The 16,453-nt window shown below is 38.4% G+C and overlaps 1 protein-coding gene across 3 annotated transcripts; it reads right to left on the reverse strand.

The window, feature by feature from the left end:
* Positions 1-2: 2 nt before the first annotated feature.
* Positions 3-15,406, reverse strand: LOC146466389 (uncharacterized). Of its 3 annotated transcripts, XM_085127410.1 has the most exons (9): positions 15,251-15,406; positions 13,448-13,693; positions 11,817-12,200; positions 10,403-10,738; positions 4,151-4,261; positions 3,666-3,749; positions 3,179-3,194; positions 1,781-1,819; positions 5-142 (listed from the first exon to the last, which is right to left on the reverse strand). In XM_085127410.1, the coding sequence occupies exons 1-9, from the start codon at positions 15,312-15,314 to the stop codon at positions 61-63; spliced, it is 1,362 nt and encodes a 453-aa protein (XP_084983536.1). In that variant the 5' UTR covers positions 15,315-15,406; the 3' UTR covers positions 5-60. The 3 variants fall into 3 exon arrangements, with proteins under 3 accessions (XP_084983537.1, XP_084983536.1, XP_084983538.1); XM_085127411.1 differs by lacking the exon at positions 1,781-1,819 and having other exon boundaries at positions 3-142; XM_085127412.1 differs by lacking the exons at positions 1,781-1,819; positions 3,179-3,194 and having other exon boundaries at positions 8-140.
* Between the last annotated feature and the right edge of the window lie 1,047 nt (positions 15,407-16,453).

The raw sequence follows: 16,453 nt of genomic DNA on the forward strand, positions 1-16,453 counted from the left end.
TTAGTTCTCTGGATTGAAAAACCCAGGAAGACGCTGTGAAATGTCATTCACAAAAAAGAGTTAAGGTGTGACTTCCTCTGTACGCATGTCTTTTGAAGGGCATGTCAAGCCTGGTGTGGTAATCCTGCTGGCTTCAGAGTCTCTGTTAAAAAAGAGATAACTTTGAGCCCGCCTTGAATGATGAAGATGTATGATGAAAGTTCCGGTATGAAAGGGGCCTGAACGGGCCACTCTCACTTTTAGTTGTCAATTAACCATCGGAGTGTAGACAACTGACAAACAACATGTGCCTTTTTCATCGGCTTTTACCGATAAAATTGGCTTAGTTTTCAGAATAACCTTTGTTAAACAAATTAAAACTTGATATATTACATTGCTGTGGTGATATTATAAAATTTTGAGGCATATTTTTCAGATGACGCTTGAGTCAACAACTTGCCACGTCTGAACAGCGTCTAAATTTGCATCTCACGCCCACAACGGTGTGAAATAAAGGAGGGGCTTGCCCTTTTATAGCGGAACTTCTTGTTTAATGTGTCGTAGCATCTAGTATACTAGAATGTTTGCTAATTGGGGACATCTTACTACTTTACATTAAAAAAAATAATTACATACAATCGATCAATACTACTATACAATGTGTTAAAAGACACCTAAGTACTTCACATTATAAAGTATACACAATGATCCATCATTACAACTTATAAAAATTATAAATTATTATTTTTGAATAGCTTAAAAGCTACCCCTGGTCGTCATTTTTTCCCCAGAAAAATGTAAATTGTTTTGGTGAATAGGTTTGTTTAAAAACCGAATACACTATCCTCCACAAACTTCAAACTTCATAAGGGATGATGGTGTTTCGTGTGTTGTAGTTTCGGAGGAAAGGTTTTTCTTCTCAGATATTACGAAACAAAACAAAACAAAACAAGTAAATGAATAAACAAATAAACAAACAAAAAGAACCAGTGTTCCTCGTCCCCCAGTAGTAATAGTATATTTGATTTTGATCAGAAGAGTTGATACGGTGATTTGGCTACCGACAAGGGATTCGAGTGCTGATGTTTCGAGCGTTAGGCTTTCATCAGAGCGATTCCTCGAAACAATCGAAATCTGTTTTTTGGTGGCCAAGTCACATATCAACCCTAGCTCTGTTGAACCAGTTTCTTTAGAAACTAACCCTTTATCTTACCTAATAAATACTTGCGGCCTGTTCAACGTAACTACCGGGGCCAGTTAAAGTTATCACGCCTTATCAGATATTAGAAGGGTTCCAAATACTACGTTGGCTATCATTGAAACTGGTCCGGTTTAAAATTGGTGTGTGACCTGCCACTGGCATGGATGCAAGTATATTATAACCCAGAGTGTATTTTTGCTTGCCTGTGATTGGTCAAAATGCACTTCGTGACGCAATATACCTAAACTACATCTGGGGCATATCAGATAAAATCCGCGGATAAATGTCGGTGTATTTTTTTTTTTTTTTTTTTTTGTTATTAAAAAAATTGTAAATTGTTTGTACTGTTTGGTGACTTCTTCGACGAATCATGCATGGCAAAACAATTCAAACAGATCTTAACACAAAAATGAAATTGACTGTAAGTACAGAATAGTTCCGGCTTTCAAAGAAAAAAAGATGGGATTATTTCAATGTTATTCTAAAGGATCTTCCCTGATCGCCACTTCTGTTGATCTCATTAGCAATATTTTTGACGATTTAAGGGACCCTTGAAATAAGTTATCCAGTGGGAGGAAAAATGCATTTTTTTATACTGACCGCAGAACGTCCCAGCTTCCTCGCGGGTATTCGTCCAGTCTACAAGACAACAATCAACTCTTTGTTTTTTGTTTTTTTTTACAAGCAGCAGCTTGTAACCGAGCATGTGTAACAACTGTAAGCCCAATCTCAACGTAGACACACTCTACTAACCCTAAATGGCGGGGCCGAAGTGATGCATTATAGTTACGGATCGTTTAATATGAACTTTCGCCAATGTTATCTATTGCACAAAATGCACTTTACGTAAAAAAATGTACAATAGTAACATAGGAACGAGACCAGGCAACCATCTTCTAGACGTTGAAATACAACGATACATCCAAACCAGTTGTGCGACACTTTAACCTGCTTAACGATTTTTACAAACAGATTGTAGTCTGTGGCATTTCTCTACATCATGGTAACACAGAAAGCCGCAAAAGCTTAGAACAAACATTTATCTTCCAAATCAGTATCAACCCTAGGGAATCATGCTCCCACCAAAAGAGTAGCTCCACTGCCCACTATGTAACCACATACAACCCACAATTCCCCCTTCATTCGCTCTAACGAAGGGACTAACGCTCGTTACGTCAGCAATCTCTTTACAGTGGCTAAATTACCTTATCATCATCTCTAGTGACAAAACCAGCTAATATAACCCCCCCCCCCCCCCCCCCTTTCTCCAACCCCGCTTCCTCCTTGTATACTTCGCTACCCAGTGGATATCTTTTTCGGGATGTTACACTACCTTTGCCCTCAACAGTAGAAATTGCTTTGCTCTCTGGCTGGTCCGGGCCCAAACTTGGCTGCTCATCCCAGCCTGGTTTATTCTTTGGGACACTGAAAGACCAGTGGTTTTATAAAGCACTCATTGGTCTCCTTATTATTATTTTTATTTTTTTTATTTTCTTATTTATGTATTTATTTGTTTATTTAGCACAGTAGGTTATTTTTCAAGGTACAGGCACAGTTAATAAAAAGCAATGGTTATGAAACCCGACAACCTTCTTTGTTATATGTTTTTGTTAGCAGTTTTGGACTTGACCGTGCACAAACCACAATAGATTTTTAAATGTATTTGGGCAATGCTGACCAATAGAGTGTGTGCACGACGGCCATGTTGGAGGAACGAAACAATACAATGATTTTCCTTTGGGAAATATATTCTACTTTTATGCAAATATCTTCTATTGTTTTAGTCCTCCAACATGGCGGCCGTGCACACACTCTATAGAAACGTTACGTTCCTGTTAAGATATTCAACTGTAGTGTAAACGTTAAAACAAATGATTGTGCACGGTCGCGGCCTTCCAACATAAATTGCAGCGCCATTGTTTTCACGGCAAGGTTTCATAATCAGTCCCTCAATTAACTATGATATAGGTGACAGTAATATTTTACATATTTACCTACCGGTAATTTCTTTGACCTAAGATGTCAAAATTAAAAATATAAAACGTTAGTTACTCCATTAATTATGAACAAGCCATTTATTACCACTGATCAAAGCTTAACAAAGTTGGTTATTTAACGGGACTAAACAATTTTATACACATAATGCTGTGAAACTCGATGCAACTGATTGTTCGTAACGTTGCGCGAATGTGTAACTTTAGTTCAATGTTGAAAATGCAGAGCATAGCATTATATAGAAAAAATAATAAAATCTGGGGTGGCCAGACAATATAATGGGACTGTGTGATGATGTCGTGGGAAACTTTTCAGCTGTGGGATAATAGAGCCATAATGGCCTAAATCAAGAAGCCAATCAGAAAGCAGGTGGTATATACCTCTGGGCACGTCAAAAAGCTTAATTGAAATAATAATAATAATAATAATAATAATAATAATAATAATAATAATAATAATAATAATAATAGTAATAATAATAATAACTTACGTTTCCGTAGCTTCCACACTATGTAGATTATAAACACCGTTAAAATGGCCAAAAGAACTCCGATTACCGGTCCATAAATGATACCTGAAAAGAAAAAAAGTGCTGTCATGTAAAAAAAAACAAAAAACAAACAAACATAAATAACGCATTAAAGGAGGACTTTGATAAAATCTGAACGCTAATTAAGTAAAGCTCCTTTGTTGGTCCTGTTTATTTCGCTCATTTTCGCTCATTTTCGCTTATTTGTCTTTTTCTAGGTTTTTGGTAAACTTTTTGTCTTAACGTTCTGTTAGGTCTGACACGTATAGCATGTATAAGATTGTGTTATGTCCATTCCTGACTGCAATTTTATTATTTCCATTTATTGATTGATTGACTGATTCATGGATGAGTTATTGATTGATTGATTGATTGATTGATTGATTGATTGATTGATTGATTGATTGATTGATTGATTGATTGGTTGATTCATTCATTTATTTTACCTTTTTTCAAGGAGTGTCTTGTGTTTTCTTGGCTGATCTTTGACAGCTCCTCCGTTGGTGCTGAAGTGGGTAATGTTGTGAAAGGTGGCGTCACTTCAGGTAAAGATGTGCCTAGATTGGCATAAGTGGACAGTGGTTTAAAAAGAATAATCAAAATATGCGTTAATTAGCGCCCTTCACGAGGACAAAATGCATAGATCAGTACCGTTTATTTACTTTTTACAAAACAAGCAGATTTTTTCAAAAGCTGTAGCATACATAGGATGTCCTACCAGCAATCCACTGCTTAAGAGGGAATGTCTACTAACACCGAGCGTGGGGTGGCACATAATAAAAAATGAAAGTCCTTCACAAATTGACTAAGGATACCCTATGGTAGTTCTAGTAACGTGGTGGTTTTGATTTCTCGGAATTCTTTTTTAAACCCAGAAAAATTGAATAAAATCTTTTCGGCCCCAAGTGTCTATAAAAGCACACAAAATAGACGTGTCCCATACCTTCTCTCAACTTCGCTCTGTTTAATTCGCATAGATAAAAAACCTAATTTTAAGCTTGGAAATGTGCAGTTGAAGTGTTTACGAATCGTTTGAGGCCAATAATAGATCTCTGCTTTAGTTTTGAAGGTCACAGGGAAGGTACCGAAAGTTACTAAAATTGGCTCAGTCGAAATTCTCAATTTGGCGCACTTTTTCAGAAGAGAGTTTCCCTACCCGGTAAAACACTGAATCACTTGAAATTTAGAATTCTTGATTGACGAAATGCCGTTCTAAAACCAGGTTTAAAAATCAGTTTCGGGCTTTCTATCAGCGCTGAGAACTAACGCTCTCAAAATCCCGATAATTGCAACATTATCTGTCAACAACTGTAAGCGATAAACATGTGTCTGTCAAAATCACCGAAGACTTTTGTAATTTTTTTCTTGTTTCCCTCAATATTAAGATGGACCAAACAACAGAAAGCTCATATTTAGCTCACCTTGAATAAGATGTCATCTGAGTATCAGTTTCTTGGCCTAATGTACCATACAAAGCCATCATAGCTCGAAGGGTTGATAATTGATCTCGTTCAGTGACTAATGACTTCTGCTATCGCATTCACGTCACTTGGCAAATGCCAATTGAAGGGGCAAAAATCCTTTGACGGTAACAAAACCCTGTCGGCTCAAAGAAAATATTAACAGAAATATCTTATTTTAAAGTTTTCCACAGTCATCTCAGAAACCGCCGGACTTTATAATCTTCTATCTTCGACCGTTTTTGACTGTACCTGTTTCGGTCACGCAACGACTTCCTTCGGAGTGATTGATTTTCTTACATATGGCCAAAATCGAAAAAAAAAAATCCAAACATCAGGGCGTCTGAAACTAGTTCCTTTAAAGTTATTTGAACATGCAAACGTGACTGTTCACGCATTAACGCGGCTTTTGAATTTCTCCGTGGACAGTGATGCTCGATTCAGGTTGTTTATTTCACGACGGTCATGGCGTGTGCGTGAATGGTTTATTCAGCAAAGATAATTACTTGAATGATGTTTTAACGAGAGGAAATTGAACAGATACCGGTATAAGGTGATATAAGAAAATTGTGACTTAACGAGAACTTTTTTAGTTTCTCAACCAGAATGACGTTCGTTCTTTTTTGCATGTGTCGGTTTGCCAACATAAATAACAGCTATAAACAAGATAAAAGATATACAGACAGATAAGAAGTTCCGTGATCACTGATGATAACAGTACCTGAAAAAGGGTTGGGTGCATCAATTCTTCGTTAACAAGATCTTTAAAAAAGTTCAGTTTTCTGTTTAATCGTTAATTTTCTGTGATCTGTAGCATTTTTTTTAAATGTGTTTATTTTAGTTACAATGATCTGTTGTGTTCTTATAAACACCACCGTTGTTCTGATTGAAATATAGTCACGCACCTGATGGACTGCTGGAACAATTACCAAATATACAAAATGTCTATATTATAAAACACTCGTAGTTTTTTTGTATTTACGCTGCGTTTAAAGAATTTATGATAATTTCAATCAATCTAACCGATATTTCGGTTGTGACCGGGTGAAATCAGCGTGTGAGATTTGCGGATGCTTCAATTATCTGACAAGGTGGTCAAACAGAAAAAAAGTGTTTTAGTAAACCGTTCAAATCTTTCGTTGGTGCAACTCTAGTGCAAAACCGTTAAGACAACAACAAACTTAAAGGACCCTAGTCAGCCTCCGCCATTTTCGATGCCATCAAAATTATTGATATTGCATGGTGAAGCTAAATCTTATTGCTTTGTGTTCCTGAAAGTATTTCGTTCATTTCGACATGCTCCGAATAAAATATAATAGCCCAACTCTCGTAAATAAACAAAAACAAAGGCGTGGCTGGCTAGGGCCCTTTAATGCATACCTCGTGAAATTTCACAGGACACCACGTTTCGGGACAACACTAGCAGTGTTCGAATAAGTGATGTTTACTCCGAAGTTGAGCTTATCTTAGCGCGCGCGTGATTCTTTCCTCCGCTCTATTTCTGTGTAGACCATTATAGACTTGCCGCAAGTCGTCTTCTTATGCACCGAAAGAGTGACCAACAAGGCGACGGAGTCGTGAGCCGAGCGCCTGACTGGACTCCCACGAAAACGGGCTTTGACAATGTCTAACCTTTCCCATCTCAGTGGGAAATTGGCCGGTGCATAGCCGGTGCTAACCAATGACGAGATCCGCATGGGCTCTCTTAACATACTGCAATACTGACAAGGTGAGAAAAGCAGACCGTGGGATAGGCAAGTCGGAGTCCATAGCTTTATTGCGACAAACCGGTGTACTGATTCCATTGGGCTCTTGAATTGGTAAGTACACCTTAATTTTGTCATATACGCTGGCCTCCTCTGTAACTGATTTGCGAACAATGGGCCAATTTAGTTTGGAAACAGAGCAATCCAAACGTAGCCTGGACCCACGCAGTCGTCATTTTAGGGGACATCGCTGGTGCTTTGAACTTTGAACTAATCACTACATAAATCAATAAGTGAGCTTAGCAATCTTTTGCATAGGTATATGCCGTGACCCGGAAGCTTCCGAGGCGACACCAAAAACAGTACCAGAAACTGCAAGCATTGGATCGAGCCCGAGGGGATAGGGGAGGGGGGAGGGGGTTTCTACTCATAGTACACAGTATGTGTGAAACGATAGTAAGAGTTAAAATTTAGGTGTGAAAGGCTCGACCACAAAAAAATATAGGAGCCTCTTTGGCTCGTCCTTTTGCACAGTTCAGATTCAGAACATAAAATAACTTTATTATATCACACCAGGAGCTACATTTAGGTCTATAGACGCACTAAATTCGTACTTGGCATCTACAGACGTCATCCCTATTAGGTCTCAGCTAAAACGCTCATTGGAAAATGCGAGCGGACGAACTTTGATGATGGACAAGGGGTGGCTCCTGTCAGGTACATGCCAAGAAATAACACCACATGAGACAGGCGCACTGTTTCGCGCAATACGTTCAATAGACACGCTGCGTCGCCAGCTCTCTAGTGATAAACATTGTGATGTCGCAGCACACCGTTGATGTGCTAAACGAACTTAAAAAGGAGTTTGCATTGACTGTGAAGCAAGCAAAGGTAAACAGCTTTACATCGTCATGGAAGGCCCACATACCGGCGCTCTATCAACCAAGATGCTGCAAGGGTCGACGTCCTAGAGCGACCTGAAGAGTTAACAGTTTTGGTTGTCCGAAAACCAAAGTGCGCGATTCAGTATACAAGGTTTATTCCTTCGCATGTCAGCATAGCTCAAATCCTATCTAGAACTCCTTTTTTTTTTTTTTTTTTGTCTTCTGGTGACGGAGAGGGGGAGGGAATCCCCCTCCATAACTTCACAAGTATAAAAGGCAAGGCAATGTCGGCTATGAGACTCCGAGGAGAGATCGTACGTTCAAGCATGTCTCCTCTGGGGTCCGCAACGGGGAATGATGAAGTCACATGACAGCTAGACGTGTTGGAAGCGGTTGTCATGTGGCCGACACCAGCACTCCCTAGAGCGCGAGACGAGAAGTCCTTTGACAGAGCTTCAGTCGACTATGCGGAGAAGCTTGCGGGACAAACCACGCTGTTACCAGTGGTCAGCATAGTCAGTAAGAGAGCAACAGACTAGATATGGTAGGGATACTCAAGTCAAGTGCGTTACGAAGGACTCGGTTCTAGTTCAGAAGTCCTATTTGACATCAAACCGGAAGTAAAGCAGACCCTGTATGCGACACTTGCAGTGGCTACATCGTGAAACAAACCATTATTTAATTTATTACAATGTATTGCTGTGACAAATGATCCAGTTTAAGATCAATGATCGATGTGTGCTGAAGTAGCTAGCAACCTTAACAGCAGGTTTCTTCTTGCACCTTGCCTCGAAGAAAGCACTGGTGGATGATGCACGCGCTCACCCCACCCCCGCCCCACCCCTATTTTCATTTACCATTAGGAAATTTGTATTTCCTTTAGCATTGACCTCTCAGCTGTAACAATTCGATGGAAAAAGCCATACATCGACAAACTGCATTCTCTTTGTCAAGGATGAGCATGTCAGTAGTGAGGAGTGATTTTTTTCTGGCTGATAACATTGTTTTGTCTCATCCTCAAGAGAACATTCAGGGATGAGACCGTACTGACTTTTGCACGAAGGCGAAAACCAAGGTGTTAATACTTAGTGGTTCTAACAAGAAAAGTGTTCCCCAAGGTTTCACATCATTAAAATGCAGAGTATCATACTTTAGCCAGGCTTGCTTTGTGGCTCAGTCCTTTTGGTGTGTATAGATGATAAAAACATTTCATTGTTTTTAATTTGTTTTTCCTTTTCAGCATGTCAGGACACACGTTTCCGGTGTGTTTTTCACCCAACATAGTCAAACCTAACGTCACGTGAATTAAAAAAGCGTGACATTTTATTGCGTGACTCGTGCCATAAACTGAGTAGAATTAATCCACGAGTGATTTCGCTTCAAGTAAATCCTGCGAACGGATCTCGAAACGACAGCTCGAAACAAAAAAATCGTTTCGAAATTCAAAGAAAATCAAACTCATCTCCATTTTAAACGATCTTCAAGTCGAAAAGAAGTGGTCCGATGGTAAGTCATTTGAGTTTATTGTCGCTCCATCGCAATAAGCGATGATAATTAAACTTGTTGACTTCACACATCAAGATGGCTATATAATAATGAAAGAATACAAACAAAACCAAATATTTTATCTAGACAAAGCCTTATTGCAGTTAGCGAAACATGACCTTTCACTGGTGGTTTAAAACCGAATGCCGAGGTAAACTACATGAAATTTCAATAGTTTCTCTTAGTTTGGTTGCAGTCATGTGCAGTTTGTTTACACGTTGATATTGCGATTTTCGTGATTTTGAGACCGCTAATGCTCGGCGCTGGTAAAAAGCCCGAAGCTATTTTTTAAACCTGGTTTTAGAGCGATACTTCCTCAATCTATAATTCTAAATTTGAAGGGTCTTAGTGTTTTACCGGATCACGAAATTTTCTATTAAAAAAGTGCGCCAAATTCAGAATTTGGAGGGAGCGAATTTTTGAGATTTTTTGTGGCTCCCCATGACCGGGAAAATTCATCCACTGAAGTATTTTTGGACTCAGCTACTTAATAAACACTTCAAAAGCAAATTTTCAAGAAGAAAACTGGGTTTTCTTTGATGCGAATTGAACAGAACGAAGTTTGCGAGAACGTGTGAACCATGTTTATTTCGGGTGTTTTTCAAACCACGAGGTGCCGTCACTGTTTTTTCTATTTTTTCCGGATTAAAAAATATATTTCAGGAAAAAAATCCCACCACGTTTTTTAAACTAGTATGGAGTATCTCTGGACGGAATATGCAGAGTTTTGATTTTTTCATCATGTGCCACTTTTTTATGATTTCGCTCGGTCTTAGTAGACATTCCCTCTTAAGACCATAGAGACATCTCAGTCATACACTGTACTACTGTAACAATGTGTCTCAAATATTATGTGTTTGTATTTTGGCTTTTCTAGACTCTCTAGATACTTTATCAGCCTGCATACGTACTTAACCTCATCGCTCCTACTGGGGCCATGCCTGTTTATGTCTTTGTGCTAATTCAGTTAATTTGAGGCACACAGATTTTTAAAACCAAAACTTTCAATCCCCCAGAAGTAACAAAACATGGATAAGAAAGTGATCGTAAAAAAAGTACGTTTTGTCTTTAGTCAAGCTCATATATTGTTTAGAAATTCTTACCTAAGTAGGAAGCACTGAAGCCGGTGTAAGAGTCATTACCATCAGATTTGAATATCAAAAACATGTGGTTTGACGATGAGTAAATTCCTTCCTTTGGGGGAGGGTGACGTCCATAAAACACTCCCAGTACCTCCCTGGTGGCATTATCTCCATCATACACGTATAAAGCGTCCGTGTTATTCTCGCTTTGCAAACTGAAGTTTGTGAATGTTAAGTAAATTTGTTGTGCTGGACTGACCGTGATCCTCCAGGAGCAGTACTGTCCATCCGGATACTTTCCTGGATAGTTTGGTGAATGGAAAGAGCCACTGTCTCCTGTCAGGGTTGCGTTACACCCTGGTTAAAAAATTAATAAAAACAAATAAATAAATGAACAAAAAGAACTGAAATGAGATATAAAAGAATTAATTAATTAATTAATTAATAAAGGGTGTCTTGTCACGTGTGTATTAATTACTGGATATGTATTTCATTATTGTATATACTTATTAATAATAATTGTATTGTATATAGTTAGTAATAATAATTATTATTAGTATATAGTTATTGTAGCCTAGGATTTTATTGTTTCAAGTTTTAAAGACTGTTGTATGTTTTAATTAGGATAGTGCCCCCGATTAGTAAGCCAATTATAGGCTAGCTAGAAGATTGACACTGAAATAAAGTTTCACCTTTTCTATCAAGAACATGTTTTTGTTGTCGAGGCCAGAAACGGTAGCTTTGGAAGGCATAAAAAAATAAAAATAATAATAAAAAATAAAATTGAAAAGGACTTTCGCACCCCTTTTCCTCCCTTCCCTCAAAATGGCGTCCTTTGCGCTGAGGTCGTTACCTTTTGAAATGTACAAATCTCGTTTTTATTATTATAATTATTATTATTATTATTATTATTATTATTATTATTATTATTATTATTATTATTATTATGTGCAGTTAAAAAACGTATGTAGGCTAAAATAGAACCACATAGGGCGCGCAGCGTAACCTATGCAATGTTAAGGAACTATAAAAAGAAAACTGCTGAGTTAAAAAAAAAAATAGCGATAAAATATGAAAATCTCATAAAATATAAAAGTTCTCCGACACAAAAACTATATGGAACTTCTACGCTATTCCCTAAAGGAAAGTCAATTGACGGTAGGCATATTGACGTTATTATTATTATTATTATTATTATTATTATTATTATTATTATTAACCAATTAAATGGATTTTTGGTCAGAGATACGGCTTTGAAATTGTTAACGAAGGTTAATGATAACTTGCAGAACGCGCCTCCGGTCCAACGGATCATGCTCTTATCTGACACGTACTAATGAAAAATAAATAAAAATTAAATTATCTGTTTCGGTGTCATATTGCCGCCACAAACAAAGTAGGCATAAGCTTGGATCGTGATGCCCTGTTCACTTACCTCTGTAGTAACAGAAATGAATCGTGGGGTGCTTTTTCCCAGCCTCATAAGGATAAGCTCCTGCAGCCTTGTCCGTGTTGCGAACACTTTCTGTGTCATAATGTATCCACTCTTGGGTGACTGTCGCCCATCTGATCATTTGGCATCCTGCTGACTCGTAAGCCAGCAGAAAAAATGGAGTTTTAGATGAAAGTAAGATAGGATGACTTTTATTTCCATCTGTTCTACAACAAAAATGAATTTCCGTGTTGTGGTTGTATGTACCATTAGGAAGTGTCCCTCCTTCGTCATTAAAATTTGGGTGATGGTCATCGTCATCCCATTTGACAAAACCTTGTGTCAGACCCACAGGGCACTCCTTCCATTTATAAATACAGTATTTGCCTGCAGAGGGAAACAAGATTGAATGAATGAAGTTATTATCCCTTAGAATTAAGTTCAAGAACAAGTACAATCGCGGGTGCCTTCCGGCCAATGATATTTATCTCTAATACTTGACCCATCGTATTGTTCATGTCTTTAAAACAACAACGCTATTTTACATTCCTTTTCTTATATTTCTTATTGTTCCGTCAAACAAATATATAGTCAAGTTTTGTAGTCTTTTCTCAATCCACTGGGAAAAGAAGAAATGATTGACTTTTGTGTCGCTTATAGACTAAAATTAACTCTTAAAGATGCCCACAAAACAACCGTACTCATAAATTATGCCAGATTCTTTCACATAAAAAATGTCTTTAATTTTTTTTAAACCGATTAATATAACGAGGATTACTTAACATTAATTTGTGTCTGAAGTTATTGAAATAGTTACCACAGATGCTTATCGTTTATATTTATAAAGCAACAAATCGATAGAAACAAGAAACGAATTTTGAGTGATTTCATTTTCGAATTGCCTAGGGAGTCAATAATAAAACTTGTTTCAAGATCCCACCATCGTTCCCAGCGATCAAAAACGCTGTTGAAGGAACGTCTTACTAGTTGAAAGGCGGAGTGAAGTAATATTGTTAACCAGAAAAACAGCGCATTCCAACAGACTTTCTGGCTTTGTTTTCCTTATCATTCTTTATAGCCAGATTGAAGTTTTTCCGGTTAACAATAGAGACCTTTAGATTCTAGTACGAGTACGAGTACGACTACGAGATTTGACTTCAAGTTTTTAGTGAAGTACTAAGAACAGATATTTCACAGCAAGTTTCATTTCACTCTTTACGAACGACGAACTTGACGCAGTTGGTTTGAATGATGATAGTTAAGCCCTTTCGTGTTTCCAAAAAGACGAGATCACCTACGTTCGAGGACTCGTTTTCGCCAATACGATGTTCTCACAAAAACTCGTAGTAAAATGACGACAGCTATCACGTTTTCCCGCCAAAATGACACTGGTTCACGCGCGCGCGCTCTTTGTTTATTGGAGAAACTCGTAGTCGTACTCGTACTCGTACTAGAATCTAAAGGTCTCTAATATTACTTCACTCCGCCTTTCAAAGTCGTGCACCCTTACATTTGTACATGATCTGTCAGGCTGCCAGGTTGAATGAAGTGGACTTTTGATTGCAATATTTTCGTTTTAATCAATCTCTGAAACTGGTATGGTTTAAAAGGAACAGTCAACACTTGATACTAACCTGGTGGCCAGGCAGGTCGATTCAGGTCTCCGGTTGTAACCGTTTTCATACAGAATGATCTGTTAATTTTCGTGCCATCAACAGAACCATCGAGGTGGAATTCAGTAGACTTAGCGTTGCTGGAATTTTCACCATCAGCGTCTTGAGATCTCCATCCCTCTTGCCACTGAAAGTCCTCTGCCCTAGGACACCCGGATATAGGTTTAGGTATCCCGTACGTACCTGCTGGCCATTGAAATTTGGACCCTGCAAAAACAAATACACATGCAAACATTCCCATGACCGCAGACGCGAAGATAAATGCCAACAGACCAGTATAATGCTATTGAGTCAGTCCTTCTCGGTATGTTGTCATTGTTTTTGTTTGTTTGTTTGTTTTTCATTGACTCGATAGATTAGTGAATTTACAAGGACATATCAGCATATTATGATCAGTAACAATTATAGGAAAGGGGACAGCTCGTGATAGGTTGATTTAAGGAGCAGTGGTTACACCGATTTCATTCAATTTCAACAAATTTCCTTTCTTTTCTACTTGTATCTTGGATCTGTCATTAGTCCTTTCACAATTGCATATTTTACTTCTTATCTTGAACTTGAAAATGACCCTCGGACGGTCGAAATTTCATTCTTTTTTAACGTTAACTTTTATAGCTAAATCTGTTTCGAAAAATTTGTTGATTCGTATTGTCAAATATCAAATACATGTTCAAAATAACATTGCTAGAGAGGGAGGGGGGGGGGGGGGGAGCACGGAAACCCCTGCGGGTTTTTTTGATAATTATTTTTTTACAGATCAGGTAGAAATCCACTAAACAAATTCAAGTTGATTTTTAAAATTAAAGCACAAAGCAGTACTGAATTTGGCGATACAATTTAGATAAGAGATTTATGCCTATATGTCAAAATGACCAGCAGATCCTGATCACACACTGTTTTTCAGTAGATCTATACAATAGGTTGATTTTGTCCCTTATTAAGGGGGATCATAATTAGCCCCATGGAAAATGTTATGCATATTTCGTTACTTTAGCGTGTATTAAATCTGTGCAATTTACTATTAAGAACACAAGGCCTGCCGCACACTTGAGGGAAGAGCTGAGCAAACTGCCTCGCGAGGCGATTAGCTCAGCTGTTTCATCACGTGTGCGGTTGAGTTTTCGTGAGTTTTTCGCCTCGCGAGACCGTGAGAAAAATATCTGTTATGCGATTTTGCCTCGCAAGGCGGAAATCTCACAAAAAACTCGCGATGTCTCGCAAGGGAATTTGCTCAGCTCTTTCTCAAGTGTGCGGCAGCCTTTACATTCGTGGGGCAAAACAAAATTAGAAACACAATTTGAAAGTAAAAGGAGTATTTTAAGTCACTACATTACTTCCCGTTCTCGATAAACGTGACTTCCTTTGTCTTCCGTCATTTGCCATTGGAATGCCGAACAACAAGCTGTCAAAGAAGTCGAACGTCTAATGAACCAAACAGACAGATAAGACACTCCGCCGGCAACCGTAATAAGTTCAGTCTGAAGCGGTGTAACCCAATAATCAAACTAGAAAGAATTCCTTTCAAGCTACTTCAATTGACGTTTTCTCGTAGGAATCCAATCATCCAATATACCATTCTTAGGTAAATTTGCTAAATCGCCCACTCTATTGCCTTCGACTTGGCATCAAAACCAATCCTGTCTGGTTAACAGGCCTTTAAAGTGTTAGTAAGTATGCATGGATTCAACGCCTTGTTCTGCGTGAATATTCCAATGTGGCGTATTGCCGTATAGACTAGTCATCGTATCAGTGACATAAACATACCTGACGTCTTCAAACAGCACGCAAGGTTTGCTAGAACTACTATAAAGGCTTCCCACGTCAACATTTCAGTCAGTCAGTAACTGATACTCGACACAATACCCATGGAGAAACGAAATACTTGTGAACTGAGTAAGCTAAACGGCCAAAATGACCTTTTAAGTTAGTGTTATCGCCAGTCACATCTCGTCAGCGTGACAGCAAATTTCTTGGGATGGTCGATGAACGGAGCCACAGCACTGTGTTGTCACGCTGAAGTAAATACCTAATAGTAATACAGACATTTGAACGAGAAGAAAGATAAAGAACCGGAAGAATTACATAAAGGCGGAAAACAAAACTTATCAATGCTACGATCGCGAGGAAAACGAATACTTCGAAGGTAACAGGACAAAATGAATACGAGTGTAGGCTAATTGACATAAAAGAACCGAATTTACATATGGCGCGAAATGAAAGCATGCAGAATGTTAATACAAGGTGCGATGCAACAGACAATGAATAACAATACTGAAAACCATGAAAAAGAAAAAGAAAAAGGAAAAAGACAAAAAAAAAACAACAACAACAACAACAACAAAAACAAGGAATGAAATCACTGAAACAGGGTTTACCCTCGCATTTATCAGGTGATTTTTAAACTACAATCTCCGAAGAGCGAAAGATACGGACTTTCTTAAAATCTGTCTCGAGTCTGTCATTGGACTTTTCCCGACTCCGTCTCTCCTGCGCTCATCCCCACACACATTAAGGAGTTGATAAGGCACGTCTATAAACGGAATTTCACTTTTCCTCAGTTGTGAGTAAAGGGCAAGTTTGAAAATGATTTCATTGACCATACTAGTCCACATTTATGACTGACAGGCGTTCTTAAAGTCTGTCTCGAGTCTGTCATTGGACTTTTCTCGACGCCGTCGTTCCTGCGCTCGTCCCCACAGACGTCACTAAGGAGTTGACATAAGGCACGTCTAAAGGAAATTTCACCTTTCCTAAGTCAGTGAGAGAAAAGCTTTGAATTTTATTGACCACACTAGTCCACATTTATGCTCGGATAAAAATAATTTAACAGTAGCGACAACCATAACAATAACGATGATAATGAAAATGATAATAATATTAGCAATTTTGAGATAACCACCACCATCGCGTCCGTGGCCTTACCCGTGACAGTACAAGTATGACGATCGATACTGAGTCCAAAGTAAC

This window comes from Pavona decussata, unplaced genomic scaffold, assembly GCF_977016875.1.
Source record: "Pavona decussata unplaced genomic scaffold, jaPavDecu1.1 SCAFFOLD_144, whole genome shotgun sequence".
In the NCBI taxonomy this organism is placed as follows: Eukaryota; Metazoa; Cnidaria; class Anthozoa; order Scleractinia; family Agariciidae; genus Pavona; species Pavona decussata.